Source organism: Tachysurus vachellii, chromosome 21 (assembly GCF_030014155.1).
Source record: "Tachysurus vachellii isolate PV-2020 chromosome 21, HZAU_Pvac_v1, whole genome shotgun sequence".
NCBI classification, from domain to species: Eukaryota; Metazoa; Chordata; class Actinopteri; order Siluriformes; family Bagridae; genus Tachysurus; species Tachysurus vachellii.
Genome location: NC_083480.1, coordinates 19,036,049 through 19,048,666, shown reverse-complemented (window position 1 = coordinate 19,048,666; position 12,618 = coordinate 19,036,049). Strand labels below are relative to the sequence as shown.

Below are 12,618 nucleotides of genomic sequence, written 5' to 3'. Positions count from 1 at the left end.
TTGCTGTATGTGTGTGTGAATGAAGGTTTGGGTAAAAGTAGCCAAGTGAGTTTAACTGGATACACCTGTGTGTGTGTGTGTGTGTGTGTGTGTGTGTGTGTGTGTGTGTGTGTGTGTGTGTGTGAAACAGCTGTTCTTCTTTGAGTTAAGTATGTGGGTGGACAATATTGTGTATGTAAATGTTAAAGTGATTTACTGGTAAATTGAGTTTAAAAAAACCTTCAGTTCCACCTGAATTATGTGTAAAAATGAGCATTAAGAAGACTTTCACTGTGCTGTAATGTGACATATAAAGTCTTCTTCTTCTGAACCTCTCACCTTCTCCTCACACAGCCATAGCCCTCAAAGAGAACTGTGGAGAGTTCAGCCATCATTCAGCCTCTCTGGAAAGGAAATATATCTTTAAGTTTACACACATCAATTCATTTATAATCATCCTTAATCAGTGTTGTATAAAGTAGTAGAAAGCAATACTTCAGTAAAAGTACAAGTATCGTACTAGAAAAAGACTTCAGTAGAAGTGAAAGTTACCTTTTAGAATATTACTCAAGTAAAAGTCTTAAAGTATCTGATATTTACTGTACTTAAGGACCAAAAGTCATTTTCTGATATTTAATGTACTTAAGTATTTGAAGTAAAAGTAAAAAGTAAAATTTCAGTGATTTTCAGTAGACATAAGATCAGGGGCAGTTCTAGGGTCTCATCTTTAGGGGGTTTTAGTCCTCAGTGAGAATTTAAAACAAGAAGAGTTTTATATTATATATTATATGACTACATAGTAAGACAAAAGTTATGGGATTATTTAATGTCAAAAGTGGACACCAAAATTTTATACATGATGTAATGATGTCAGTCTTGAATCAGATCAGTTCATGTGTGTGTACATTCTCTACAAACAGTGTGTCTAATGAATGTAGTCATTAATAAACTAATATTCACAAAGACCAAATCAATAAATGTTATTTTTATTTAGTATTAAATGGATTGTTTACATTAATATTTTGTTTGTGCTACAACTCTGGTAATAAGAATAGTGACATTTCACTACTTTTGGTTGCCTCTTTGCGGCTTTCAGCCGATTAACGTTATAGATAAACGCCTCCAGCTCTGACTGCGCGTGCACGCTGCGCCTCCAGCTCTGACTGCGCGTGCACGCTGCGCCTCCAGCTCTGACTGCGCGTGCACGCTGCGCGTCCCTGTGCTTCTCCGTACAGCGTGTGGAGCGTAATGTAATCTAGGAGCAGTGATTCACCAAACCTCCATTATTACAGTCACACACATTTCTTCTGATTTTATTTTGTAGTAACGAGTAACGAAGATGTTTAGTGGAAATATAACGGAGTAAAAGTATAAATTTTATCTATGAAATGTAGTGGAGTAAAAGTGAAAGTTGACATAAATTTAAATAGTGAAGTAAAGTACAGATACGTGACATTTCTACTTAAGTACAGTAACGAAGTATTTGTACTCCATTACATTACAACACTGTCCTTAACAAACAAAACTGAACCACCAACTACAGCACTTCTCTATTTCGATTAGAAACGCGCCCCATCATCATCATCATCATCATCATCATCATCATCATCCAGCTGTAGGAAACACTGCTGGATAAATCTGATCAAGTCACACTTCTCTATGTGCAACTGGCTTATTGAGATTACCCCCCCCACACACACACACACACACACACACACACACACACACTCACACACACACAGACACACACACACTCACTCACACACACAGACACACTCACACTCACACACGCACACAGTCTCACACACACTCACACGCAGACACACACACTCACTTACGCACACACACACTGACTCACACACACAGACACACACACACACACAGTCTCACACACACTCACACACACACACTCACACAGTCTCACACACACTCACTCACACACACACACACACACACACACACACACACAGTCTCACACACTCACACAGTCTCACACACACTCACTCACACAGTCTCACACACACACACACACAGACACAGACACACACACACTCACACAGTCTCACACACACTCACACACACACTCACACAGTCTCACACACACTCACTCACACACACACACTCACTCACACACACACACACGCACTCACACAGTCTCACACACACACACACACACACACAGTCTCACACAGTCTCACTCACACACACACACGCACTCACACAGTCTCACACACACACACACACACACACACACACACTCACACAGTCTCACTCACTCACACACACACACACACACACACACACACTCACACAGTCTCACACAGTCTCACTCACACACACACACACACACACACACACACACACACACAGCTGAAGGAGGAGCATGACTGAAAGTGATCATTTACACCAGCTGATTTAATGTCCACCTACACAGTAATGTTTAAACTGATCCTTGTCCCTATCTTTAATAAGATGTTCTACATTAATCCTCAGCTCCATCTGCTGGTTAGTGACCTGGACACACCACTGTGTGGAAGAACAGGCGCTGTAACAGGCTTTAAAAGTGAAGGCAGGATGTCTGATGCCCTCTAGTGGCTGGCAACAGTACAGATTTGTCCGACAGCAGTATCTACTGCGCATGCGCAGACTCGATCAAGATGGCGCCATTCAGTTCTACCCAATTGGTGTAAATTGTTCAGTGTGATGATCAGTGAACTCTCACACACAGGTGTTAATGCTAAACAAAGTGCAAACGCATTAATAATGTTTAATAATGTTTACCATCTATTTATTAACATTAATTAAAAATACAGCATGGTATTAAATATCTGTCCACAGAATATAAATATTGGCACCATGTTTGAGTCACTATGTAACATTTACATCAAAACAGACAGAAATGTCAAAAATATTACACATTAATTCTATTCCAAAGGCAGTGTGCAGTAACGACGTATGTGTATGAATGACTGTGTGTGTATGAATGACTGTGTGTGAGTGAGTGAGTGTGTGTGCATGAGTGTGTGAGTATGACTGTGTGTGTGTGTGTATGTGTGAGCGTGTATGTGTGTATGAATGACTGTGTGTGTGTGTATATGAGTGCGTGTGAGTGTGTATGAATGTATGAATGACTGTGTGAGAGAGAGTGAGCGTGTGTGAGTGAGCGTGTGTATGTATGAGTGTGTGTGAGTGTGTATGAGTGTGTGTGTGTATGAGTGAGTGAGTGTGTGTATATGAGTGTGTGTGTGTGTATATGAGTGTGAGTGTATGAGTGTGTGTGTGTGTGAGTGAGTGTGTGTGTGTGTATATATGAGTGTGTGTGTGAGAGAGTGAGTGTGTGTGTGTGTGTGTATGAGTGTGTGTGAGAGAGTGAGTGTGTGTGTATGTATGAGTGTGTGTGTGAGAGAGTGTGTGTGTGTGTGTGTGTATATGAGTGTATGAGTGTGTGTATGAGTGTGTGAGAGAGTGAGTGAGTGTTTGTGTATATGAGTGTGAGTGTATGAGTGTGTGTGTGAGAGTGAGTGTGTGTGTATATATATGAGTGTGTGTGTATATATATGAGTGTGTGTGTGAGAGAGTGAGTGTGTGTGAGAGAGTGAGTGTGTGTGTGTGTGTGTGTGTGTGTGTGAGAGAGAGAAACAAGACACAAGCATAAAAACAAACCCCACTGTCTTTATTTTAGTTAGTCATTTTACAGTAGTCACTCAAAGTAGCTGCCTTGAGGTTTTTTCTCTTTTTTTCTCATTATTTTAATTCTTGCCCTCGCTTTGATCGACACAAAGAAAGAAACAATGAATAAAAGAATAAGAAAGAAAACAAAAAATTAAAAGACAGTAAAGAAATGGATTAAAAAATAACAAACACACAAAATGCCCCTGAACAAAAACCAAAATAGGAAATTTGGCAAGAGATTAAAGTCACATAATGATGATGATGATGATGATGATGATGGAGACCTGAAACACTCGATATGGTGCAACAAGCTGGTTTAATACCATTCATATCATCACTGGAATCCACACCATAATGATATGCAAATCAGCAGTGATGTAACACGTGGAGGAGAGAGAGGATTTATTTTGACTGACGAAGCCACGAAAAACATCTGGAAAGTGTTGGACCCTGTAAACAAACACCAAACAGCTGGGAGGTTACAGGACACGGTGATGAGGACACGCACAGACAGCATGGAGGCAGGAAATCCTTATCAGTTGCACTTTTCCACCAAAAGACCTGCGATTTAAATGTAATGAAAGCCCCTCAGACCCCGTTTACACCAAGCACACACTTCCTCAGCTCTAAAATCAAAGTCAAGATCAACAGTAGGACGTAAAGCAGCTAAGTTAGGATAATTATGAACGCTGATCTGTGGTGATTTTATACATATGTGTTTGTTTGTTTGTTTGTTTGTTTGTTTGTGTAGCTCAGTGAGTATACTGAGCACGGTTTGGGACACACCCCCAGATCAGCTTCAGTGATTTGGGACAAACCCTCCCACAATCAGCACCAACAGAGGGAGCGTGACTGACAAGAATCCGGTTCTTACAGGAGGTCAGAGGTCAGATTAGCAGCTTCGAGTACCCGCCTCAATGAAATCAACTGGAGGGAGATGGAAGTGTTTCAATAAAAAAAAGAAAAAAAAAACAAAAGCTGTTTATAAATGTCTGAATCCCATCACCTGTTAAAATGTTCGTGTTTGTTCTCAGTGCAATGCTGGTCTAAAAAAAAAAAAAAGAACAAGGTTAACGGGGTGAGGAAGGTCTGCCCTGGTGCCTGTGTGTGTGTGTGTGTGTGTGTCTCTTTCTCCCGGCTGCAGTCTAATCCACAGGCGAAGTTCACTTACTCTTGAAAATGAAACATGGCACTGGAAAAGTGGTGTGAAAGAAAAGAGAAGGAAGATGAAAGGGTGAATGGCACGAACAGAAGGGTGGAGACGGTGAGGAAGAGGAAGAGGAGGAGTGGCCATGGCCCCTTCCTTCACAAACCCCACCCTTTCAGGCTCAGACTTATGGGATAGCGAGGTCCTCAAATCCAAGGGGAAACAAACGGGCTGTGATCACCCGATCAGCAATAGATACATTAACACTGTTTACATCACACACACACACACACACACACACACACACACACACACACACACACACACACACCAGCCCACCCTGACTCCATCAGTCTGTGACTCTGGCTCATCTTTTTGTGTTTGGTTGCTTTAGGTTTTTTGTTGTTGTTTTTGGGGAAGAACCTGTCTAGTGATGGATACATTCTGTGTACGGAGTTCACTACATAGTGCAAATGTTTCAAATACATTAGAGTGTGAAGGGTGTAAGGGAGGTTGGAATTGTGACAGACCTGGAGAATGATGGGTGGGCTGCCTAGCAGAAAACACTAACTCTCCCTCACACACACACACACACACACACACACACACACACACACACACACACACACACACGATACTGAATATGTACATGCTAGCTTGTCCATAAGTCCATTTTCACAAATAAACAACTGCAGCAAGAAAAAGGTTTTTTTTTGTGATTGGTCACGCTCCCTCTCCAATCCACCCCCTCCTTACCCCCTGAACCCCCACGATCCAACACACTACCCCTCCCCCACCCGGGTGCCCCGTCAGAGTGCGTATGCTTGGGTCCGTGGGCTGAGTCTCTTTTGGCGGCGTGCTGTAGGCTGTAGTGTGCATGGAGGGTCTAGCTGTTCTTCAGCAGCAGTCTGTCATCTGTCTCAGGGGGGAGGAGGCCACACGAGCGCAGGTCCACGCTCTGCAGTGACGCACACCGCCTCAGCAACGGTAAACACTGCTCTGTCACCTTCACACAGCCTACAACACACACACACACACACACACACACACACACACACACACACACACACACACACACACACACGAGAAAACATTAGCAATAACAAAAGACACAACCCCCTTATTAATAATGCCACAGTTTATAAATAGTTTATATGTAAAAAAAGTCTTGGTACATTTTATTATATTATAATTACTTAAGCTAATTAGTTAGCTAACTGGTGCTAAACCAGTCCTCACACAAGCTGTCAGACTGGTGGTGCTGATGTTCTTTCTACTGCTCCCTGTTTGGGTCACAGTGGGTCACCAGGTCTGTATATTAGATTCTGATCCTGAGCTGGACCACCAGGAGGACCGTCAGGCTAATGTTTAATATCATCTATCACCAGCGGTGTTAAGGGTGTGTGTGTGTGTGTGTGTGTGTGTGTGTGTGTGTGTGTGTGTGTGTGTGTGTGTGTGTATACCTGCGAGGTTGACATGTGTGAGACTCTCTCTCAGAGGGGATATAGGGGATGTGAGAGTGTTGATGGTTTGGTCTGTGATTTGTCCACACTGACTCAGGTCCAGTTTGGTCAGGTGAGGCAGGTATCGAACCAGCAGCCGAGACGCTGCATCCGTCACCTCCAAACCAGCCAATCGCAGCTCAGTAACATTCTGGAACCGCCCACCCCTACTCTCTCCTACAAACACACACACATAAGGAATACATACGGTACAGGTAACAGTGACGAGGGATCAGTTTTATAACAATATTGTATAAGATAATGAACTCACCTGTGCGCGTGTCAGAGTTGGGCGGGGCCAGAAGTTCCCTCAGGTGTGAATCTTTTAGGTCTTCGACTCGACTCAGATCCAGCAGACGCAGACAGGGACAAACCGTCTGACACAGAGCCGAGACAGAAGACCATGGACAGCCCGATACATTCAACTCCAACAGACCTGACACACACACACCAATTAGATTAGATTAGATTAGATTAGATAAAATAGATAGATAGATAGATAGATAGATAGATAGATAGATAGATAACAATGTACTGCTGTTTCACTTTTCTTCTAGTCATAGTGAAGATTTGTCCTCGTCTCAACTTTTCACTTTGAGCATTACACAAAAACAACACTTGTGATCCTGCTGCAGGAGCGACACAGGACGAAGACACTAACAGTCTTAACTACAATAACCCAAAGGAAGCAAGTGAATGCCTTCAGCTCGAAGCTTCTCTTACAGTCGCTATACAACAGCTTCCACAGAGACTGTAACCATCTGATATCCAAGGAGAACATGGTGAGTACATGAAGAAAATCCTGAGACCTCCATGTTCACACTGTACAGGAACCCAGCTCAGACCTCCATGTTCACACTGTACAGGAACCCAGCTCAGACCTCCATGTTCACACTGTACAGGAACCCAGCTCAGACCTCCATGTTCACACTGTACAGGAACCCAGCTCAGACCTCCATGTTCACACTGTACAGGAACCCAGCTCAGACCTCCATGTTCACACTGTACAGGAACCCAGCTCAGACCTCCATGTTCACACTGTACAGGAACCCAGCTCAGACTTCCACACCACATCACAGTCTACTCTGCAGTGGTGAGTTTTATACATGGGGTGGCCAGGGGGGTGGCCAGGGCAACTTTAGGTATATTATGTATATTATGGCTAAACTGGGGAATGAACCGATCTCTTGTCTGATTAATCTGTTAATAACGTCTAACGTCAATTTATATAGCGACGTAACGTTCAAAATATTTTTCTGGAAAACTAAATCCTGATGTTTAAATCTCAAAACTTACTGAAGTTTGATGTTTTAGTATTAGTCTGTTACAGTATTAGACTGTTACAGTATTAGTCTGTTACAGTATTAGTCTGTTACAGTATTAGTCTGTTTTAGTATTAGTCTGTTACAGTATTAGACTGTTACAGTATTAGACTGTTACAGTATTAGACTGTTACAGTATTAGTCTGTTACAGTATTAGTCTGTTTTAGTATTAGTCTGTTACAGTATTAGACTGTTACAGTATTAGACTGTTACAGTATTAGACTGTTACAGTATTAGTCTGTTACAGTATTAGACTGACAGTATTAGTCTGTTACAGTATTAGTCTGTTACAGTATTAGACTGTTACAGTATTAGTCTGTTACAGTATTAGACTGTTACAGTATTAGACTGACAGTATTAGTCTGTTACAGTATTAGACTGTTACAGTATTAGACTGTTACAGTATTAGACTGACAGTATTAGTCTGTTACAGTATTAGTCTGTTACAGTATTAGACTGTTACAGTATTAGTCTGTTACAGTATTAGACTGACAGTATTAGTCTGTTACAGTATTAGACTGTTACAGTATTAGACTGTTACAGTATTAGTCTGTTACAGTATTAGACTGTTACAGTATTAGTCTGTTACAGTATTAGACTGTTACAGTATTAGACTGACAGTATTAGTCTGTTACAGTATTAGACTGTTACAGTATTAGACTGACAGTATTAGTCTGTTACAGTATTAGACTGTTACAGTATTAGACTGACAGTATTAGTCTGTTACAGTATTAGTCTGTTACAGTATTAGACTGACAGTATTAGTCTGTTACAGTATTAGTCTGTTACAGTATTAGACTGACAGTATTAGTCTGTTACAGTATTAGTCTGTTACAGTATTAGACTGACAGTATTAGTCTGTTACAGTATTAGACTGTTACAGTATTAGTCTGTTACAGTATTAGTCTGTTACAGTATTAGTCTGTTACAGTATTAGTCTGTTAGTATTAGACTGACAGTATTAGACTGTTACAGTATTAGACTGTTACAGTATTAGTCTGTTACAGTATTAGACTGTTACAGTATTAGACTGTTACAGTATTAGTCTGTTACAGTATTAGACTGTTACAGTATTAGTCTGTTTTAGTATTAGACTGTTACAGTATTAGACTGACACAGTATTAGACTGACAGTATTAGACTGTTACAGTATTAGACTGTTAGTATTAGACTGACAGTATTAGTCTGTTACAGTATTAGACTGTTAGTATTAGACTGACAGTATTAGTCTGTTACAGTATTAGACTGTTACAGTATTAGACTGTTACAGTATTAGTCTGTTACAGTATTAGACTGTTACAGTATTAGACTGACAGTATTAGTCTGTTACAGTATTAGTCTGTTACAGTATTAGTCTGTTACAGTATTAGACTGTTACAGTATTAGTCTGTTTTAGTATTAGACTGTTACAGTATTAGACTGACACAGTATTAGACTGACAGTATTAGACTGTTACAGTATTAGACTGTTACAGTATTAGACTGTTTTAGTATTAGACTGTTACAGTATTAGTCTGTTACAGTATTAGACTGTTTTAGTATTAGACTGTTACAGTATTAGTCTGTTACAGTATTAGTCTGTTACAGTATTAGTCTGTTACAGTATTAGACTGTTTTAGTATTAGACTGACAGTATTAGACTGTTTTAGTATTAGACTGTTACAGTATTAGACTGTTTTAGTATTAGTCTGTTACAGTATTAGTCTGTTACAGTATTAGTCTGTTACAGTATTAGTCTGTTACAGTATTAGACTGTTACAGTATTAGACTGTTTTAGTATTAGTCTGTTACAGTATTAGTCTGTTACAGTATTAGTCTGTTACAGTATTAGTCTGTTACAGTATTAGACTGTTACAGTATTAGACTGTTTTAGTATTAGTCTGTTACAGTATTAGTCTGTTACAGTATTAGACTGTTACAGTATTAGTCTGTTACAGTATTAGTCTGTTACAGTATTAGACTGTTACAGTATTAGTCTGTTACAGTATTAGACTGTTACAGTATTAGACTGTTACAGTAAACTTCTCTCTCTTTCAACTCTTTATTGTCACTGATTGATGGATTTGAAATGTTGAGCGGCGCCGTGACCAAACGTCAAACGAAGACTTCTTTTGATGGTGAAATGAGATGTCAATCAGCATCAAACTTCCAATGCTATCAAATAAAAATTCGGGGTGGCACCTGGTGTGGCCAATCAGATGTCAGGGACACCCCTCAGTCTCCGCCTCTGCTCTGCTTGTCTGCTGCTTCACGTGGTTATATTACACTCTTGTGTGCGTTCAAAAACAGATTTAACTGACTCGAGTCAAGTCATATGACTCAAGTCCCCCATCTCACACACACACGCGCGCCCACACACACACACACGCACTGTTTGTTTATTTATATAAAGCAATATGTATAGAATGTTTAAATAAAGGCGTGTGTTGTTGTGAAGTCTGAGCAGAAATATAACGAGTGACATCTGACTTTAATTAAGGAGGATTTTCTCTTCATGCATGTATTAAAAAATGTGTAACGTTTTTTAGTAAAGAAAAAAAATCAACAAAATGAAGATTGGATCCCACTAAACCCCCTGTGTTCTACACCCTACCTAGTGTACTATAGGGGGTGATATGGAACGAGCGAGAGGGTGTGCGTGTGGGGGTGTGTGGGGGTGGGGGGAGGTAGTATATCTGTACCTTGTAAGCGGTTAATGAGCCACATGAGCTGTTTTTTGGAGATATTGGTATAACCCAGATTGAGGGAGACGGGCTGGCGGCGGATTATACCACTCAACATTGGGGGGGTGATGGATTTCTGACGGCTGAGATCGATCCGAGTCCACAGTCTTTTATCGCAGCACCTGAACACACACACAAATATATATATATTGGGAATTACAAATAATAGTGTTCAGAATTTTTTTATAATAAAAAGCTGTTGTAAATCACCGAGAGAATAAATGATAGAAAATAAAATGAGGACATTTATTTATCACATACAGAACTGTACACAGATGTAACCTGAAACGCTTGTACATTTACACTGTGATGAATAAGTGTGTAGTGCTGAGTTTACAGAGAAAGCTTACAGTTTAGAAGAACACTAAAATCCTTCAGTACCTGAACATCCAACACATCAGCATACAGTTTCAGATCAGAGGCCCCTTTTCCACCGAGGCAGTTTGAGTGCAGGTTCGGAGCCTAATTTAGAACCAGTTCTTTCTTTTTCGACACCCAAAGCACCGGCTCTGAACCAGGAAAAGTGGTTCTTAAGTAGCACCAAAACGTTGTTGGTCTACACTTAAGAACCGCTTGTGTCAGGGGCTGTGGGCGGGGCTGTGGGCGGGGCTACTGTTAGCGCCTTTGATAATATACCTTAAGTATACTAATGTTTAATACACTTTTACTTTACCGCGATATGATACATTATCAGCACACATGATAGTAAGTAGCTACATGCTAAGGCTAACTTTTTTTCTGTGTTAATGATAAAATAAAGTTATGTACTTTCTCGATTACAACCTCCGTTTATACAGATTACATGGAGCTGCACGTACACGTTTTTTTCGCTGCGTTAATGTAGGTTCACAAAGCCATGAATATTAACAGTAAAGCAACATCCGCCATTGTTGATGTGTTTGTGTTTGCCGCTGCTGCGCTAAAGTTGCTGGGACACGTGAGACGTATAAAGTGACGTCACACTCTGCGCTTGATGCTCTCTAGCCGGTGGAAAGGCAAACGGGTTCTTAGAAGGTTCACCAGTGGAACCAACTTTGAACCAGCACCAGTGCTAGCTCTGAACCAGCACCTGGTTCTTTCCGGTGGAAAAGAGGCAAGAGAGGAAGCACAGAGATGCTCTAATCTAGCACCTTAACACAGTGAGCTATTTCACTTAACCATAAAACCTGCCGATCACAAACCGCCATGGGTGAGATGGTCACAGGACGATTAGCACACGATAAACTGTGCAGAAAAAAACAAGCTGATCATCAACAAGGTGACCAAGAAAGAGGAGAGGAGTGTTTATGAGAGTACAGATGCTCTCCTAACGTGTGTACAGCTGATGACAGCGGTTACTAAGTGGTAGGTAATAAAGGCCTCACCAGCGGCTCCATGTCCTGCACACCCTCATGCAGACACACAGCTGTTTGTGGTTAAGGTGCTGAAACACTCTGAGCCAGACGTCTCGAGGAAGGACGTGAGACGCCCCGCTGTCCAGCAGGAGGCAGTGTGGCTCGGGGCAGGCAGGCGGAGGACGCACCAGGTGCCTCTCCATCTGCACCGCTCGGGGCGGAGAGATAAACGTCAGCTGGGCTGCAATGCGGGACGCCGGACTGGATAGGAGGACGCCTCCGTTTCCTCCGTTTGCCGTCCCGCTTCCTGTCGTCTGTGCCGGAGTCTGCTTCGTTCCACTCCGCATTTTTCCAGCTCGGCCTGTCTTGTTAGCCTGGTGACGATGATTAGCGTTAGAATTAGTGCCTCCACTGTTACTCTTGGCGTTCTCTTTCTCCATCCGTGTCCGCCCATTCCGTGACACTTCCTGCCCGTTGCTGCGTTTTGACATGCCCTCTGAGTGGGTGTGGCCGATTGAAGGCTGGTGCTGACTGGAGGAAAGGGCTGACGGAGAGGGCGGAGTCAGCAGTCCGGGTTTTCTGTTTTTCTCTCCGCCCCCTGCTGCGTCCTCGTCCTCAATCTCGGTCACTGCAACCAGTTTGCGTCCCCTCAGAGTGTTTTCGGATTTGCGGCTGCGCTGCTGTTGTTGCTGAGTTTCCTCTGATGTCACTTCCTGTTCCTGTTCGTTTCCCGTCCTCTCACCTTCGGAGTCGTCACTTGCACTGAAGCCCAGTTCAGCCAGACGGCGATTCCTCTCTCGCTCACGTTCTCTCTCACGCTCTCGCTCACGCTCTCTCTCTCGGGAGTTGTACGCCGTCGCCGGGGACGACGGTTCAGAAGCGCCGCCGGGTGACGCTGAATCGGAGTCAGAGTCAGAATCCGAGTCCGACTCGGAGCTGG

The 12,618-nt window shown here is 42.1% G+C and overlaps 1 protein-coding gene across 3 annotated transcripts in view; it reads right to left on the bottom strand.

Moving 5' to 3' along the window:
• Nucleotides 1-5,576: 5,576 nt before the first annotated feature.
• zgc:158376 (uncharacterized protein LOC100101643 homolog) overlaps nt 5,577-12,618 on the bottom strand; it is an 18,248-nt gene continuing 11,206 nt past the window's right edge. For all 3 annotated transcript variants that reach the window (XM_060857477.1, XM_060857478.1, XM_060857476.1), the window contains exons 7-11: nt 11,709-12,618; nt 10,303-10,466; nt 6,572-6,736; nt 6,262-6,477; nt 5,577-5,815 (exon numbers count right to left, since the gene is read on the bottom strand). The exon at nt 11,709-12,618 is cut by the window's right edge. In XM_060857477.1, the coding sequence (XP_060713460.1) occupies nt 5,685-5,815; nt 6,262-6,477; nt 6,572-6,736; nt 10,303-10,466; nt 11,709-12,618 (1,586 nt within the window). In that variant the 3' untranslated portion in view covers nt 5,577-5,684. The remainder of the gene's footprint in view (nt 5,816-6,261; nt 6,478-6,571; nt 6,737-10,302; nt 10,467-11,708) is intronic.